The following is an 18,002-nucleotide window of genomic DNA, read 5'->3' as shown; positions in this document are numbered from 1 at the left end:
AGGAGCTAAATTCCTGGCAACCTCGGGGAAGTGACGAGGCTGAGCTCACCGAGGGCCCCGTCTTAAATGAGCGCCAACAGCCCAAAGTAAGGCTGGGACTGTCGGCGGAGGGCTTTGGGCCGCCAGGGTTAAGTACAAGCACATCAGCAACCCAATCTCTTGGGTATCATCTCTGCTTCCGATCAACCTTCAAGGGAACAGAAGGGCAGGAAAACACCAGTCGCTCAAAGGTACAAAAGGTCTGGGGTGAGGGTAGGGGGAGAGTGAGGAGGCCTGGTCTTCTCTAGGAGCAGACTGACTCCCCAGGAGGACACAGGGGGTCCCTAAGCTTGTGGCGGGGATCCGAGCCCGAGGAAAAGCCTGGCAGGGACCAGGGACCGGAGAAGGGAAGGAAGACATGGGCTGGGGGTGCGGGCAAGGGGCCCCGGCGCACACAGACGTGTTTCCACAGCCCCCCTGCCCACACCCCTGCTGACTCCCTCCACACCTGGTCAGGGTCAGCTTGCTGGAAACGCTGACCCACCAAAAATAGAATGATTTTTGCAACGCATATATTATTACATCCTTATAAAAGCGGCTGCCAGAGGAAAACATTTTTATGTGCTGTGGCCGCACAGATGTTCCACAAAGTGGATCCAACCAAGTCTGAAGTCAGAGCCCAGCCGGCTTGTCCCCATCAAGCTCCTCTCCTCCGCTGTGGCCTGGAGACGGGAAGGACACGGTAAGTACGTGGAGAGCAGGCCGTCTTCCGCAAGTCCAGTCTCTCCCGTGGCCATGTGGCATTTTCCAACAGGCGCAGCCTGGAGGGTGGGACCCTGAAGGGAGCCAGCCCCGCTCCGTGTCCCGCTCTGGAGCCCAAGGGGTGAGGGCCTTGGCCTGCCCATACCTCTGTTTCCAGGCCTCTACCTGGGCCCACTACGTGCCCAGGACAGGGCCTGGCAGAACGGCAGCTCCACTCCCGGGACTCCTCCGGTCCTGGCTCTCAGGCAGAAGCCAGAGACGTCCTCCTGCTGACTGCGCTGTGCTCTGGGTAAGAGCTGGGCTGGAGGCCAGGACTTAACACGCCGTCAAGCCAGAAGACGTGGTCAGACAGCCTCTCAAGGAAGGTTCGGTGTGCCCAGTTTAGGGAAATTTTAATTGAGCCTAGAACTGCATATATTCTAGAAGACGGAAAAGTCTCTGCTTATAGGGTATGCGGTAGAAGGTATTTCTGAATAATAACAGAAATAGCTATTATTTATTGAGCACAGACCATGTGTCCAAATGGTTTTTTATTTTTCCTCTACAACAGCTTTTCCAAACAGGTGGTATTAGCTCCACGGTGAGAACGTGGAGACTCAGAGAAAGGGAGTGGACTGTCCGGATCACACAACTGGTAAGGGAGCAGGGTAGGCCTGACCCAGCTCTGGACAATCCTGAAGCTTGTTTTTCTTCCATGAGACCTCTCCGTGGGCTCAACTTCATGCACATTCTTTCCCAGAAAAATCAAAGACAAACCACAATCCGGGGCTCGGAAATTCTGACCAGTACCGCACCTCTCCACCTCCCTCCCCCGCAGGGCCCCCTGCGGATCTCCAGTCCCTTCCTCTCCTGCCTGACTGTCCCTAGAAGCTGATCCCGCCCAGTGCTGATCCAGGCCACCTCACGGAGCACAAAGAAGCAAGCAAGTGCTCCCTGAGCTGCGGGCCTCGTTCCCCTGCTGGAACATACCGCCTGGCCTAACTGCCAAGCTCAAGTCAAAGGGGATGTCCCTGCCGTGACACAAGGGCAGGTGACTGCCTTGGAGTTTTCTGGCTTAAAGACAAGTCATAGGGCGCCTGTATCCGAGTGGGGAGAGAGCTCAGCTTGCAAAGGACCCGCCTGATCCCCCCACTCGACACAACATTCCACCTTCGTTTCTAAATGTTTAGAATCTGAAAAAACTATCAAACGAACATCTGGGCCCACCCCGGATCGGAAACCTTGGATCTCCTTCCAGAGATTTATGGTCTTGCCTCTTTCCCACGTCTCCAGCTGTCACACAGGAGAAGTGACCTCTCAATGCAACTTCCTTTCTAACATGTTGGTACTTGGCTTGCAACGTCTTTTACTTGCTCTACAGCCTTCCCCCTGGGGCCCAGGTGGCAGTCGGCCAGAGGGCACCTTCCGCCCTCCTCCCCTGGAAGGACCATAGGATTTGGCTGTGAGGAGCTCCCACAAGCACCTCTGGGCACCCTTCCTCCCCAGCCCCCCAGCCGCCTGGATTTGCCCCCACGCTTGTTCCACCTGTTCCACCTTCCAGCCCGTGTCCCCAGGAGGCCTTGCTAGGCAGAGGGTGGAGGCAAGAAAGGGCCAAAGGGGAGGTGACGGGAGAGGGCGCCGAGGGAGCGCAGGCTAGCGCGCCCCTGGTCTGAGCCCACCGGAGCGCCTCTGCAGCCTAGGTGTTGTGAGCAGGGGGGAAAGGCGGCCGTTGTTAAATTCACCAACGATTTAAAGAAAGCTCTCCATGTCTGGGGCACCTGGGCAGCTCAGTCGGTTAAGCAGCTGACTTCAGCTCAGGTCCTGATCTCCCAGTTTGTGAGTTCGAGCCCTGCATCGGGCTCTGTGCTGACAGCTCGGAGCCTGGAGCCTGCTTCGGATTCTTGTCTCCCTCTCTCTCTGCCCCTCCCCAACTCATGCTCTGTCTCTATCAAAAATACACATCAAAAAAACAAACAAAAAAGGAAGCTCTCCAAGTCCTGCACTTACGCTCCCAGCCACCGAACTGAGAGAGAAGAGGACTGGGGGCAAAGCCTCCAAAGCTGGGGAGGGACCCCTGGGGGCCTCTGTGGGGGAGTGCTCCCGACCACTGGCCAGGATGGCTTGTAGGGTGGGTGCCTGGTGACACGGGTCCTTCCTTCCAGACACACACGAGGCAGGGGTGAGTGTGTGGCCGCGGGGAGGCCTAGCTTCCAGAGGGAAAGCCTGGGTCTGGTCACCGCGGGCATGGCTTGGTAGAGGAGCTCAAATGAGGAAGCCTCCCCTGACCCCATCGCTCACGTCATGACGGGTCACCCACGCCCCGCCCCTCCTGCCTTGTTCTTCTTTGTTTCTACCAGCCTCGGGGCTGACACCAGCTCATCGACTGACCTCCTGGCTGCTGGGCCCAGAGGACAGATGAAGAGCAGAAAGTACAGCGTGGTACAAGGTAGCCCTCTTTTTTTTTCTAGACAGACAAATCTGGCTCCGCCTCCTACTAGACAAATCAGCACGAGGACATTACATAACGGTTCAAACGTCGGTCTCCCCCTCCTGTCGGTTAAACAGGGAGGGGAACGCCACCTCACTTACAATCGAATCTAGGGGGCAGCTCCCCAAAGCACCACGCGTCGCCCACTCTTTATCACCAGCTTTCCTGGAACCCCTTGGTTCCCGATCCAAGGCAACCGGACGTTTTCCCGAGGTTCATCCGGGACACACAGCTAAACCCGCAGCCCTCATTTCCCGTTTGCTCGGAAGCCACGCATCATTAGCCGAGACCTGTCTCCCTGGCCGCGGCCCTGCCCCTCCTCTCAGTTACTTACCTTGGAAACCAGCCCCAGCTTTAACGCACCTCGGATGAGTTATGCGACCGGCCGTTAGGATGACAGAAGCACGCATCTCCTCATTAAAGGCCGAGGGCACAAGGCGACACAAACGGGCCCACGGCCCCGGCCTGGCGGGCTGAGGACAGCCACTCGTCAGGCCTGTGTGGCTTGGCAGCAGGCACCGCTCGCGGCCAGCCGGAACCAGGCCCTGGCCGTGGGCTGGCGGCTCCGACCGAAACTACCAGGAAGGCTGAGGATTAAATATTTGTCCGGGTCGCTGTAAACCAGTGGAATTATAAACAGTTTGGAGCGGTAAGTGGTGCAGGAAGCCGTCTCCGGATACGGATTTAGGATTTTCCACCGTCGCCCGGGTGGCAGGGGGAGGGGGAGGGGGAGGCAGGCTGCGGTACAGCTGGCCGTCCGGGCTCAGCTGCCCTCCCTGCCAAGGGTTCCTGGAGGACAAGGGCCTGTTTGCACGCAAAATGACGGGCCTCGGGCCTGAGATGAGTGGGGACAGCCCCGCCGAGGGGCCAGAGACAGGGGCCCCCAAGATCCCCGGCGGCTTCAGGCCCCTCTTACTCGGCAGAGTCAGCGGAGGCTTAGCATGGGGTGGGGGGGGGTTGGTCTAAGGCCCTGGGACGCATCCCAGGCATGTTGACAAAACGTCCGCCCTGCCCTCTTTCAAATGCATGTACGCACTTTTCTGCTGAGCCCACGAGAGCCCACAAACCTACGTGAGTCACTAAATTCATCTTTTCCGCAATCTATTTTTTCTATCAAATACGGCTATTAAAAGTATTGGAGTTATTAACGTTAAAACATTATGGGGCGCCTGGATGACTCAGTTGGTTCGGCTTAGGTCATGATCTCACGGTCCATGAGGTCGAGCCCCGCATCAGGCTCTGTGCTGACAGCTCAGAGCCTGGAGCTGCTTTTGGACTCTGTGTCCCTCCCCCACTCACACTCTGTTTCTCTCTCTCAAAAACAAACTAACATTAAAAAAATTACTAAAAAAAAAAACATTAAAAAATCGTTTGCTGTCAAAAGGGACCCTCGGGCACTACTGGCCGGGGCAGAGGCGAGGTTCTGTGCACGGAAGAGGGCTCCCTCCGGAGGGCATTCTCAAGACCACCACACTGCTGCCAACGGACTTCTGGGAGCCCAGGGAGCCCAGGTGCTACTGGGTCTGCCCTTTCTCTTCAACCCCGCCCTTTTCCTAAGACATCTCAGTATGGTTTTTTTTGGTTTTTTGTTTTTAATTTTAATTGAGAGAGAGAGAGAGCGCGCGCGCACGCGCGTGCGTGCAAGCGGGGGAGAGCAGCAGAGGGGGAGCGAAAAGAGAGAATCTTAAGCAGGCTCCACACTCAGCACGGAGCCCCACGTGGGGTTCGATCCCAGGAACCGTGAATCACGACCTGAGCCAAAATCAAGAGTTGGACACTTGACGGAGCCACCCAGGCGCCCGCCCCTTCTCTGCCCTGTACACAGAGACACCCCACTGCACTGCACCAGCTCCCGGTGAAGGCCTTTCTTCCAGGTGGGGCGGCTGACGGTCCTACACGCAGAGGCTTCAAGTGGCATCTGAAGTGCCAGTTCGGCCCAGTCTGCTCTGCAGGAAGCAGCAACTCCCAGCCTCCAGCTCCCAGGTCACCTAGACACACCTGGAGGGGACATCTGGGACACGGGCTGCTGAGGACACCTAAGCAGAAGGCGGGTGAGAGGCACGTGGCAGATGTGACATTCTGATCTGTGAGAAATCGACGCTTTCATTCCAGTGACCTAAAGAGAATTCTCATACACACCGGTCTTCCTCCACGGTTCCCACCCAGCTCGTGGCCCCCAAAGCCTTGCAATTTCCTGAGCCACAGTGGGACCGTCTTTTGTCGTAATGGTCTTTGGTCTCCTGTCCTCAGCGTCTGAAATCACTTGGGAGCCATACAGGTGAAATGGGCTTATGTTAGGAGGAGATTCTGGAAAGCACCTCAAAATGGGGGCTGGTTGCCAGGGGATCTTTCGGTCCCCCCGATTTCCCGGCAGGTGCGAAGGAGGGAGATTCAAAGAGTTTCCAGGTTGGGGAACAGAACGCTTCCAAGTGCCGCCATGCCGGGCGCCAAGCTCACGCTCCACGAGGACAGAAGACAGAAGCCCCTTTGTTTAAGACCTCGCCCTCTGCTTTGTCTTCATTCGGCCGTCCATCTGTATCCTCTAATATCCTCTGTAGGAAACCGGTGCTCGAACGAGTAAATGGGTTTCCTGAGTTCTGGGAGCCACTCCAGCAGATTAATCGAACCCAAGGAGGGGTTTATGGAAAACTGCTGACATGTGGCTGGTCAGCCAGCACAGGTGGCTTGCAAGTGGCATCTGAAGATACCTGTTGTGGGGACGGCCTGGGCCCCTAACTGCTGGGATCTAACGCCATCTCTAGGTGGACAGGGTCCGAGCAAGTTGAACTACAGGACGCCCTGCCAGTGTCCAGAGCGCTGCTCGCTGGCGACGTGGGGCACCACCCTCACCCACGACAGAACTGTCGAGTGTCCATGTGCACGCAGATTCCCTGGAAAATTCTGCTGAGTGCAGATCCCAACGTGGCGGGTCCGGGTAGGGCCGAAGATCTCTGCGTGTCCAACGAGCTCTTTGGTGCTGCCGACGTGAGGCCGGGAGTGGGCTGTGGGCGGCAAGGCGGACGCCCTCGGGCCGCCGAGGAAGCTTGCAGAGATGGCCTGAGCCAGCGGCTGTTCGTGGCCGGAGGTACACAGATGTGGTGAGCCCCGGTGAGGGCGAGGAGAAGAAGCCGTGGCCACGCCTGCAGCCCCTCGGCCCCCCCGGAGGCACAGAGCCGGATGGAAGCGGCAGGTGGTGTTCGGCCATAGACCGCTCCACGGTCTTCGCTTTGAAAAGGTGAAGCCCTTTAAGCGTCCGACTCTCGACTTCGGCTCCGGTTATGATCTCACGGTTCATGAGCTCGAGCCCCATGGCGGACTCTTGTGCTGGCCGTGCAGAGCATGCTTGGAATTCTGTCTCCTTCTCTCTGTCCCTTCCCTACTTGCTCTCTCTCTCAAATAAAAATACACTTAAAAAAAAAAAAGGAAGCCCTGGCTCACACTGGATGTACGGCTGGCTCCACGACACCCCCTAAAAAAAAAGGACTGTGCGAAAGATGATTATCAGATGATGCCTCCGCTGAGGGAGTCTCTGGCAGCCACACTGGAGAGTTCTGAGTCTGGATCCGAACTCAAAGGGAAGCCACAGTCATCGTGGTTCATGTGCAAGTAACAAAACCAGAAGGAAGGGCTAACAGCTGGACAACTGAAACCAGGATCGAACGTCGAGTGTCGAGAGAATGGGTAAAACCCAAAAAGTGAGGCCAAGTGTAAAATCTCATCTGAAAGAAGGCCAAGTGCACAAGAGCACGATGGGAAATCCTGGGCCCTCGGTGGCTCGTGGGAGGAAGAGGGGTAGGGGGGCACCTGTGGACTCGTGAGGTGCCAGCCGAAGCGATCCTGGGCGCACTGGAGGAGAGCTCCTGTTCGGACGCCACTTTGTGTTTGTTTGTTTTTTAAAGTTTATTTATTTTTGAGAGACAGAGAGAGACAGAGTGTGAGCAGGGGGAGGGGCAGAGAGAGAGGGGACACAGGATCCGAAGCAGGCTCCAGGCTCCGAGCTGTCAGCACAGAGCCCGACGCGGGGCTTGAACTCACGGACTGTGATGTCACGACCTGAGCCGAAGAAGGACGCTTACCGACTGAGCCACCCAGGCGCCCCCTGGGATGCCACTTTTAGTGGAGGCCGACGTAAAAGGAGAGGGCAAGCTCCTTAGTTCTGCCCAGTAGGGCGGCAGGTGTCCTGTCAGGTTGGGAGGTGACCTCTCAACTCTTCCAATGTCAAGATCCTGTGACTAAGGTAGCTTTTTGACTGCTTTGGCCATACGTCCTCATTTTTTCTTTCTGAGGGGAAGGCATGTTTGGAGTTTCGAAAAGCACCCTGCCTGGACCCGCACTGAAGCATTCTGGTGAGCATCACCGAGGTCTGTCCTCGGAGCGCTGCCATGTGGGGTGGGGGCCAGAGCTCAGCAGACAGCGGGCTCCCCCCAGTGCCTGCTGGTCACCAGTCACTACTGGGCACCCGCACGAGGCGGCCACAAAACCCGCTTAGATGCTTAAGGTAGGCATGTCCTCTCCTGGATCCTCTTAGCTTTTATGACAGCCTTTTCTCTCCTTTTTGGAGGCACAGGCTACCGTCCCCAGCAGCCTGTCGCCAACCCGCTGTCTCTGCCGTCACTCCGTGTACAAGATAACGCCCGTCAGTTCTCTGCACAAAGCACCTCTCCGCCAGAGTCTCCTGCCTGCCCACAGCCATCCCTCCCCCCCATGGCGAAAAGCAGCCAGATTTTACCGCAGGAAACGGACACGCTTTTTTCCATCTATACCACCACCAACCCGAAGTCTGGCCAGACTGCTTCATGCCCCCCCCCCCCACTCCCCCGGCCTTGGGAAATGATACTGCGATGGACACAGGTGGCCGAGGCCAGTGAGACGTTGCTGGGGTTAGAGGAGACCTATTGTGAAAGGGAAGCTCTTTCCCCCCGGACTGCCCGCCGCCAGATGTAAGCCAGAGGCCGCCTGCTCCCATGCGGAGACACGGGAGTCCTGACGCCCTAGGCCCAGTCACACCAAACGAAGCCCGAACATCTCTCAGTCACACAAAACGCCTCGTTTTCATTTTGGCTTAAGGCTGTACTTGCCACCAAGAGTCCTCACACAGGACCTGAGTCACAACTGGGACATTCTCCCATTCTAAAGTGTTATCAGGAGTCTGTCCTGAACATCACAGAAGCATTTCGATGTAAATACCCTGGCAAAAAGATAGACCCTTCCAAGACCTGATCTCCAGAATCACCAAGAGGCCTGTGGGGAGGTCCCCGCGGGCACAGAGGCTGCCCCAGGCCTTCCCTGCGGGGCACCGGCAACTCTCACCTGTCTGGTTAGGCTGCCTCCGAGGTTCATGGTGCCAGAGCCCGACTTGTTGGTCTGCAGCCACAGCATCACCGTGGAGGTCAGCTTGTAATGGGCGGTTCGACCACTGGATTTCTCCTGCAGGACGAGACGGACATCAGGACCCTAGATGCGACCCTGAGCTGAGGAGAGCCTGAACTCAGTTGGAGCCCGAACTCAGGGGCTTAGGAGTCCTAAAGTTGAACTGGAGTGTGAGCTCTGCCACACTAACGCTGTGGTCTTTGGCAAGCTTACTAAACTTCTCCGGGCTTCTGGTTCTTTCCAGATGAAGAATCCAGCAAAGTGTGTTCGGGCCCCTGAACTCAGGGCCATTCTACATTCGAACGTGTCCCTCCCACCACCATGTGCCACCAGCACATGACCTTCTTAGAAAATCCCAGCTGGCTTCTAAAGGGACTGAGTCTACAACCACGTGCACTCAGTTCTTTGGGATCTTTAGCACCAGGGACTACTGCAATCTTGACTTCTCTCTATAGAACTAAGTGGCTTTGGGGCGCGTTTAGGAGTGAACAGGGCTTGAACAGGGCTTCACATATCACAGCATCCCCCCCACTTCAAGAAACTTCTGCCGGGAGGTGGGGGGGGGGGGGAAGGGCCATACCTGCACTTCCACCACGTGGATGGAGTCCCAGCAGCCCTTGATCTTCTTTGATCCGTCTCCAGCCTTCTTTATGAGGATCACTCCAGCAAAACCATGATCCAGATCCCAGAGGTAGACAGATGAGACGCCGCCTTCAAAATACCTGCCGGAAACAGGCCCACGTGCCCATTAGATGTTAAGCCCGTCAAATTACAGGAACTGAGGACCCTCCCTCCCTGCGGTGCTTTCCAGGGCTGACTCTTCACGTGTCCTGAGCACCTGTGCTTGGGGGAGGGGGTCCCAAAAGGAACAGGGGCTTAGGAGTCCTAAAGGTGAACTGGAGTGTGAGCTCTGCCACACTAACTCTGTGGTCTTTGGCAAGCTTACTAAACTTCTCCAGGCTTCTGGTTCTTTCCAGATGAAGGATCCGGCAAAGTGTGTGATGTGGAATGGACGCACAATGGGGATCATCACCAAAGTAATCGTTACTGTTCGACATCCCTATCTTTCAGGACGGCTATTTCACAGGAGGATCAGGAGAAAAAAACAGCAGAGCCCCCCCCCCCCCCCCCGAGCTCCCTCCTCAGGTCTGAGTTGGTGTGGAAAATCTCCTAAGAACAAATGCAAGAGGGGAAGAGGACGACATCAGGCTGGGGTCCCAAATCCAGGAGACCCAGAGCGACAGCGTGGCAGAACCGGGCGGCCGGGGGCACAGCGGGTCACCAGCCGCTGTGCGGTGAGTACCCGCGTCCCAGCACGCTCTTTATCAGCCCGCTGCTAGAGCACATTCTTTACCGGGACGTCTGTGGCCTCTCTGACCCCAATTAACCTCGGCATCCACGGTGTGGCAGGCACACTCTGGGGCTCGCTGGGAGGGCCAGCAGCACATGTGCGGCGCTGAGCAGAGGCTTGGGGGGCACAGGGACCTGGGCCCCGGCCCCCCCATCACCAGCTGTGGTCACACATTACCCACCCGCCAACTCTTTATAAAGTGTTACCAGGTACCGACAGTCTGAACTGGGCCTTAGTTTCATTATAAAATGGGAACAGTAATACCTACTTTATAGGACTGGTAAGAGACAAAAAAACAAAACAAAAAAACCCAAAAAAAAACCCCACGGGAAAGTAAAAAATCTGACCAAAGATGATTATTGATTTTAATAACAAAAATAAGTACTAAAAATAAACACGTCTGTGAATTCTCAATAAAGCTGTTACATGATAAAAATATACACGGTTAATACTAATATTTAGAGAATGTGGGTGAAAGGGACACTAGAGTTCTTTGTACTTTTGGGGGGGGTAATTTTCATCTGAAACGATTTCAAACTAAAACGTTTTGGTGCCAAGGTCAGCAGGCGACTCATGCGAGTGTAACAATCGGAGCGAGGAAACAGCCTTTCCTCACCAGAACAAGTCTCCTACCTTTGAGCTGCAGGATGCCGTGGTCCTAACCCACAGCGGGCCCACCGGGTGCCCAAGGGGTGCAGACAAGGTCTGCAACCCTCACCCCTCCCTGCGGGGATTCCTCGGGCAGAGGGGGCGGCCTGCCGCTGCCATCACATCCCATCCCTGCTTCTCGTTCCCCGCAGGATGCGCTGTGATTAAGCCGTCAGATGAAATTCACACCCCCGGTTGCCCTGGGCCAGGACTAACCACTCGGTCAAGCCAAGGAGGGCGGGAAGGGGCTGGCTCCAGGCGAGTGCAACACAGAGCACAGATACACCTGGGTGGGTGGGGGTGGAGGGCAGAGCTCAGAGGCCTCCTAGGAGACCTCCAAGAAATCCACACTCAGGGACCCCACTCAGGAAGGTTCCTTGTCTTGCTCCTAGTCTGTCCACACCCCACTCTCTGGGGGTGGGGGGTGGTAACGAGATGTATTCCGGTCTAGGACCTGTGGCCCTACCTCTCTTCCTGGAGATCCAGCGGTCTCTAGAACAGGGCCCCTGCAGTGCTCGGGTGAGCTCCAACCAGGGGCTTGGGAAGCCTTTCTGGCCCGTTCTCCTGGGCTCTGGTGGCTCCCGCAGCTTGAATATTCATCAGGAAGCACACCAGCACACTAGGGAAGAAGAGCCCCACCAAGCCCAGTCCTGCTGGGGACGGAGGGCAGGGTTCTAATGCACGGCTTCCCCTCCGGTCTGCTTGTGGGGAGCGCGGCCCCACATCAAAAGGGAAGAAACAACAGCTCTAAAAACTGTGGCTTTTCTTTGCTGGCAAAAAGGAGGGGCCGATAATCCCTTCTGAAGGCTTGATGCCCGCAGTCACTCTCACCCTTCCTTCCGCCTCTCATGGCTCGTGGCCCTGGTCTCCGTGACCAGACGGCGGCGGTGGTCTTGTCCAGGCTGTGCGCCCTCTGTGCCCTAGCGTACTGGGGAAAGCGGGCCAGGCAGCCCTGGAAGGGAACCAGGAGAGACCCTGGTGGTTTCATAGCCCTGGTCACCACATAGAGACCAGCTCCACAGCACCAAGCAGCCTACAGTCGATTCCCCTCGGTCCTGTCCCTTGGACTTGTTTTCTTCCAGAAAACAAAACCTCTACATTCATGTTTTATACGGTGGAACTGGCCGTTTCCACCCCAACGTCCCGCCCGGTGGCCTGGCTCCCACTCTGGGCAGCCTCTCCCCGGGATCCTCAGCCTCCTCTCTGGGCCACACTGACCCGGACAAAGTTTCAAGTCGGAGACAAATGAGGTAAAAACACAAACACAACTCTGACTCCTATGTGGGTTGCTATTCCTTTCTCCAAAATTAAAAACTTCACTGCAAGAACAGTTACAAAACAAGGAAATTTAAAAATTAGCCCACAATACCATATATCAACTTATCCCATAAATCTGATTTTTCCAAATCCCCTTCCAGTCCTTGTCCGGGTGCGTAATTTTTATATAACGAAAAGCACAGCAACGGTACTGCGTTGAGCTCGGCCTTTTTGCCTGGCACAGGATCGTCAGCACTTTTCCAGAGGGCCCCATGATCTCTCACTGTTTTTAACAGCCCAGGTACTACTCCACTGGGCAGCATCCTCACTTACAGTCGATCTGACTTGTAATAAAGCGATGGCAGCAGGGTCGGAGGCGACGCCGTTGACCTCACTTTGAATCTGTTCCCTCTCCCATCGGGGTGTTCCTCATCGGGGTGAGGCAGGCGTGCTGAAACCCGGCCTCCGCAGGCATATGGCCCCAACACACAGCAAGTCAACAACGGGCCTGCATTCCATTCACCAAAAGGCATCTCCGGGGACTGGGGAGCCAGCAAGTCCCAACCTGATGCTCCAAGACAAAGGGAGCAGAGGACTGAGTGATCAGAAGGGCCGTTTCGGAATCTCCCAGAAACACCGGCCTCCCTGACAAGTGCCGTCAAGGACCGCGGTGAGCAGGTTGGTGGCGGGGTGACTGCGGGGCATGCAGACAGCCCCCCATTACGTGGTTTACAGCTTGGCTCTGCGAGTGAAGCATTAATTAAACAGGGACCTCAACAAGTTTTTGAAAATTTATTCTTACCTACTGTACTTTGATCATAATGACATGAAACAGGAAAAAAATAATTTTTATGTGGTTCACATTTATGAGTTTTTACATAAAGGCTTTTGTGGGTATTTTAAGAATGTGCTAAAATGTTGTCTGAAACCACATAAAGCCATCTGAGGAGTCGCCCGCCAGAACTAACAGCACACACATGGAAGCACTTTAACCGGCCTTTGTATATTTAATGAGTCAAATAGTATTAATATTGTTTAAATGCTAACATGCCATTTCAATAAGGTGGCTCTACCATCGCCAGCGACCCGCTCTTGGGCCTCGCACGTCAATGTGAGTGAATGATCCAATGTGGCCGGGACCAAGAGCAGGCCAGCGCTTGATCATTTCTAAAGCCCCAGCACTCCAGGGAGGGAGGGAGGACGGGCCCCGTACCAACTGCCACGACACTGCTGTGTGAGCTCGAGAGGCAAGGCCCAGAGTTCCTGCGGTGGGCTCTCTGGTCAAGTGGGCAGCTCAGAAACTTTATTTATCTAAAAAAATTTGTTTTTAATTTGTTTATTTAGAGCACGCACAAACAGAGAAGAGGCAGAGAGAAGGAGAGACAGAATCCTCAGCAGACCCCGTGCCGTCAGTGCAGAGCCCGACACAGGGCTCAAACTCACAAACTGTGAGATCAGGACCTGAGCTGAGATCAACAGGCAGGTGCTTAACCGACCATGCCACCGAGGTGCCCCCAGCTCTGAGAACTTTAAAACAAGGAGGCCTGAAGACGAGAGCAGAGGCTTTTCTTGGCCCTGAAACCCACATAGACTCAGGTGAAGGGGATGAATGATGTCTTAGCTGGACAACACAGGGACACTCTGCAGGGGGACTGGGGAGAAGCCACCCTGGAAAGTCTTGAACCATGAGGCAGCGGTGGCCCTGAAGGCTCCAGGGACACCCACAGTGGGGAAATGACACGCTGGAATCAAACTGTGCTGGTGTCCACTGAAAAGCAAACCCCTTCCACCATCCACCACAGCGCTCCGTGGTCTCAGTGGCTTCCAAGACTTTCCCAGTAAGGGTGAATGCTTCCTTCCCTTTAAAAAACAAAAACAAAAACAAAAAAAAAACTTTTTTAAAACTGATTTGTTTAAATTATTACTTTTTCAAAGTAAACCCTGCCTCCAACGTGGGGCTCAAACCCACAACCCCAAGATCAAGAGTCACGTGCCCTACCAACTGAGCCGGCCAGGCGTCCGAAGGGTGAACATTTCCTAAGGCAATGGAACTGCAGAGAATTCGGACAGCTAGGTCTAAGATGGGGCCACCGTGCACCGGCTCCCTAAGTCCGGTCCTCTGAAAACCAGTACTTGAGCACAACAGGCAGATCCAGGTTCATAAAGTCCAGAAGATCGGGGCACCACGGGCCACCTCTGCCCTGGAGGAGCTGGCGGTAAGCAGCCAGCCCAGCAGGTGGGCTCACATTTATCCGCACAGTCAAGTCCACTTCAGCATCATCTGCTCAAGTTTACTCACCAGCTACATCCCTGAACCTGGACCAACTAAAAGCCCGACTCCTCAGAGTTCAGTATCATTCCTCCCTGCAAATGACTCTTGCACTCGAATCATGTCATAGTCACGGGTACAGATTCTGGGTCCGTAACTCTCCAACCACAGGACTTCTGGGTGGAGGCGTAGCGGACAGAAGAGGGAAAACATAATTCTTCACATACTTCACACTCAAAATGACCTACTTCACAAAAGCTGAAGAAAAGAAAACATCTCAGCTCCTGAAGCTTCACGGAGTGTGTGCAGCCGAGCTGTGCGTGGAGACCCAGCATGGAAACTTGTTCCGGGAATCTGAGCTCTAAGTATGAATTACCCAATCCCCAGTCTTGGCCAGTGCTGGGCTGCAAATGTAACAGGAAAGACGGGACTGGAATGGATGGGACCTCGTCGGCTTTCACTCCTTCCTTTCAAACTGCCCCCAGGGAGAAGAGCCGGATCCACGCTTCGAATACAGAGGCCCCGGCAGGTAATGAGTCACACGCCACGACCCTCCCAGAAGAACGGCATCCAGGACAGACCTGCCGGGAGCGGGCCCTTGTTGGCCTCACTCGGATGTGCTCTTTTTGCTCTACGCGGCCGGGGGGCTGCAGCAGACGCGGCCCTCTGGCAGTGCGATGTCATGTTTGACGTGGAGGCCCAGGCCATCACCCCCAAGGTCAGAGAAGTTGGGGGCATCATAAGGCCCCTAGATGCTAGAGTGTGAGGGGCCTCCTTCTGCAGTTGGCTTCATTAAATAAGCCAGGAGAAGGCAAGGAACATTTATTTGGCACCAAGGTGGTGCAAAGACTGTTTTCCCATCTGCAAAATGAGGCAGCTGGATCACAGACTCACCAGGGTCTTATCCGGCTCGGCTGCCCAGGATTTGGTGGCTGCATCAGCGCCCGTATGAGGTACACCCTGAGCACCACAGTGCACATTACTAACACCTTCATCAAGTTGGTCAGGATTCTGCTTGCACGCCTCCAGTGACAGAGAACTCACTACTTTTACCAAAGCCATCATTTGCATTTTGGACAGTCTGACTAGTTCTCACAGGGCTAGAGTGAAAACTTCCACCCACTGCCCACCAGAACCACACAAAATAAGAACTTAATGCTCTTCCCTCCAGTAATCCTTTTAAATATCTAAAAATAGCTTACGTAAACCCCAAGACTCCTCTGTCGTGGCCTTCCCATTATCTTATTCCTCCTAAGACGTGAATTTAAGCCCCGACCCCTTGCTTATCCCCTTCGTTAAGAGTCCGAGAACAGACGTCAGCACCCTGTGTTGACCAATGTACGGCGGAGCCCAGCACAGCTCTGGGGGCAGAGGCAGCTTCTCCATTCGGGAGCCCAGGAGTGAGGCAGCTTTCCTGGCCACCACGCCGCACTCGTAATGACACATACGAGCTCGTGCTCATCCCTCCCGGAATGAGTTTTCTTACTCACTGTCATAAAATTGTCTCCCGTGTCCTGTATTTTTGAGACCTTGGTGCACGGACCTGAGAATACGACTTTCCACTCATATCTGTTCTACTTAATCTCAAAGACATGGCTTCACCACCTCAGTGTATCTGTGGGGCTTTGGAGCCTGCTGTCTGTCGTCCGTGTCCCATCCAAGCCACCCTTCCTGGAGGTCTTTGCACGTGGGAATACACACAGAGGTAGGGTGCAACCAGGGGAGTATAGGACCAAGTTCCAAACTGAGGGAATGAGCTCTCCCAACCAGCTCTAGAGAGTCCTGGCAGCTGGGGTGACCCTTCTGTGGAGAAAGTGATGGTCGACTTGGAAGGACGCACGTGGTCTGGACACTTCTTCCGAGTTGGGGGGTCGGAAGTATCTAGGTGGGAATTCCCACGGGCTCTGATCCGACTGGAGATGAAGGGTGGATGAGGGAGGGACAGAGGGGACAGATGATGTGCGCAGGCTGAGATGCCAGGCAAAGGGCTCACACTGTATAGAAACATTTACTGTCAGTCCAATGAAAACAAGGGGAATCCTTTAGGCTGTCCCTTAAAATGTCCCCAACTGTTAAGATTCTAGGAGGTTCTTCCTTCCCTACTCTGTGTGTCTCGGCCGTGGTCTGTGGTGCTTCTGGGATCTCCCCACGTAGCAGCGGTTAAGACTTGGGGGGACACTCTTCACCGTGACTGGCACTTGGTCACGACAGTAACAAGGAGGTCATGTGGGTGCTTGTTTAGATGGAAGCCCTCAGGCTCGCTGACTGACTTCACGACAAAGACAGGGAGAAGGAAACCCAGAGGCAGAGCCATTTCATTAGCGGCTCAAGTTTGGCCCCAGAACAATACCTTCTTGTTTCCTCCCAGCCGGAAAAAAGAAACTAAAATTCCCAGCTACCAGCAGCAGTTTGTTTTTCTGATCATCCTTAAACATCCTTACAACATAAGAAGGCACCTGGTACCCACAGGTGGGAACAATTCAATTCCACTCCAGGAAAAAAGAAAACTCTCCAATTTGCTTGGAGCGGCATCTAAAACTGGGCCTCCTTCCTTGCAGTGCAGACCAACATTCCTCTCTCGTTGGCTCCAAACTGGCCACCACTGAGAGGTGAAGAGTCCTCCCCGTCCAACAGAAGGACGTGGGTGCTGCCCGACGGCTACGGCATCTGGAAAGCCCACAGAGAGCCACAGAACAGGCTGACAGCCACAACCATGAGGGTCTGGGAAATGTGGGCTCCCCCGCCCGGCCCCGGCCCCTGGTGTACCAGCCTCCATTCGGATGCATCCACGAAACCACCGGGGGGGGGGGGGGGGGCTGTTCGTCTCCCTGAGGCTCCTTCTCTCTGGGCTGAGAAGGGAAGATCTCCCTTCTCCTAACCTTGGCCTGCTCTGAACTGCACTCAAAGCAACATCCTGTTTGCTCTGTGAGCACAGTCCCGTACCCACTTCCCTGGGGGCTGGAGCTGGCTCTGCACAAAATGGAGAAAGGCCGGCCCTTGGGTCTGGGCTGGCAGACCCGCGGCTGAGACCCCGCTGCCCCCGCGGGTGTGTGGAGACCAGCTGTTCCCACCGCGGTCTGCCGAACGTGTCCGAGTCTGCCCGTGGACACGGCACAGGTATTCTGTGGAAATGCCTTCCAGGGCACACAGGTGCGACAATCCCCTGAGCAAACATACCGATCGGCTTAGGCACGTGTGACTTTAACGCCAGTTGCATTTTGAAGCGCACATCTGGACCACGGCCGCAGCCCTTTACAGCCTCTTTACAAGGTTTTTAATTTTTTCTTTCTTTTTTTTTTTTTTACTTACAGAGACACGATGAAGGTCTCTCTAGAAACAAGGGTGCCGCCCGCAGGGGCGGCAGATCTGGCTCTGGGATCTGACCCAGCCGTCCACGCTCGGCGCCACAGTGACTGTCTCCGGGCTCTCCGGAACCCTGCAACAATCCTGGCCGTCTGGAGTCACAGAGCCATCACAGTCATCAAGGGCTGCCATTGTGGGGAACCCATTCCGTGTCAAGGGCTTTGCGTATGTTATTTTACAGTTAAGAAAACCGAAACCCAGAGAGTGAAAGAAACACGCCCAAGCCACAGGGCTGAGAAGAGGGCCGCTGGGACCCGACCTTGGGTCTGGCTGGCCCCATGTAGAAGGGGCACCGTGGCAGTGCAGGCGGGCAGCGGGGCTCAGGGGCCCTGGCTCAACCCGTGAGGTTGAATTTGGCTCAGATGAACACACACAAGCACAACACCACCACCGTATACCACGCTGGTCTGGGAAAAGAAAGCAGGAGACGACGGTGCATGGCCTGGCGGCTGGGGCCCACCACACTGGGAATTCTGGAAAGAAGAGAAGGATCCTCCACCTTAATAAGGCAGCTAGGGTCTGCTGGCTGAGCCTTT

At 55.2% G+C, this 18,002-nt stretch overlaps 1 protein-coding gene across 4 annotated transcripts in view; it reads right to left on the bottom strand.

Annotated features, from left to right (window-relative positions):
- CAPZB (capping actin protein of muscle Z-line subunit beta) overlaps positions 1–18,002 on the bottom strand; it is a 135,214-nt gene that overhangs the window by 7,904 nt on the left and 109,308 nt on the right. For all 4 annotated transcript variants that reach the window (XM_047082739.1, XM_047082737.1, XM_047082736.1 and 1 more), the window contains exons 5-6: positions 9,159–9,300; positions 8,519–8,635 (exon numbers count right to left, since the gene is read on the bottom strand). In XM_047082739.1, the coding sequence (XP_046938695.1) occupies positions 8,519–8,635; positions 9,159–9,300 (259 nt within the window). The remainder of the gene's footprint in view (positions 1–8,518; positions 8,636–9,158; positions 9,301–18,002) is intronic.

This window comes from Lynx rufus, unplaced genomic scaffold, assembly GCF_022079265.1.
Source record: "Lynx rufus isolate CCGP_SWC_20201006 ecotype Redwood Valley unplaced genomic scaffold, mLynRuf1.p SCAF_2, whole genome shotgun sequence".
Taxonomy (NCBI): domain Eukaryota; kingdom Metazoa; phylum Chordata; class Mammalia; order Carnivora; family Felidae; genus Lynx; species Lynx rufus.
The sequence above is the reverse complement of the archived record's forward strand: the minus strand, read 5'-3'. Positions and strand labels throughout refer to the sequence as shown.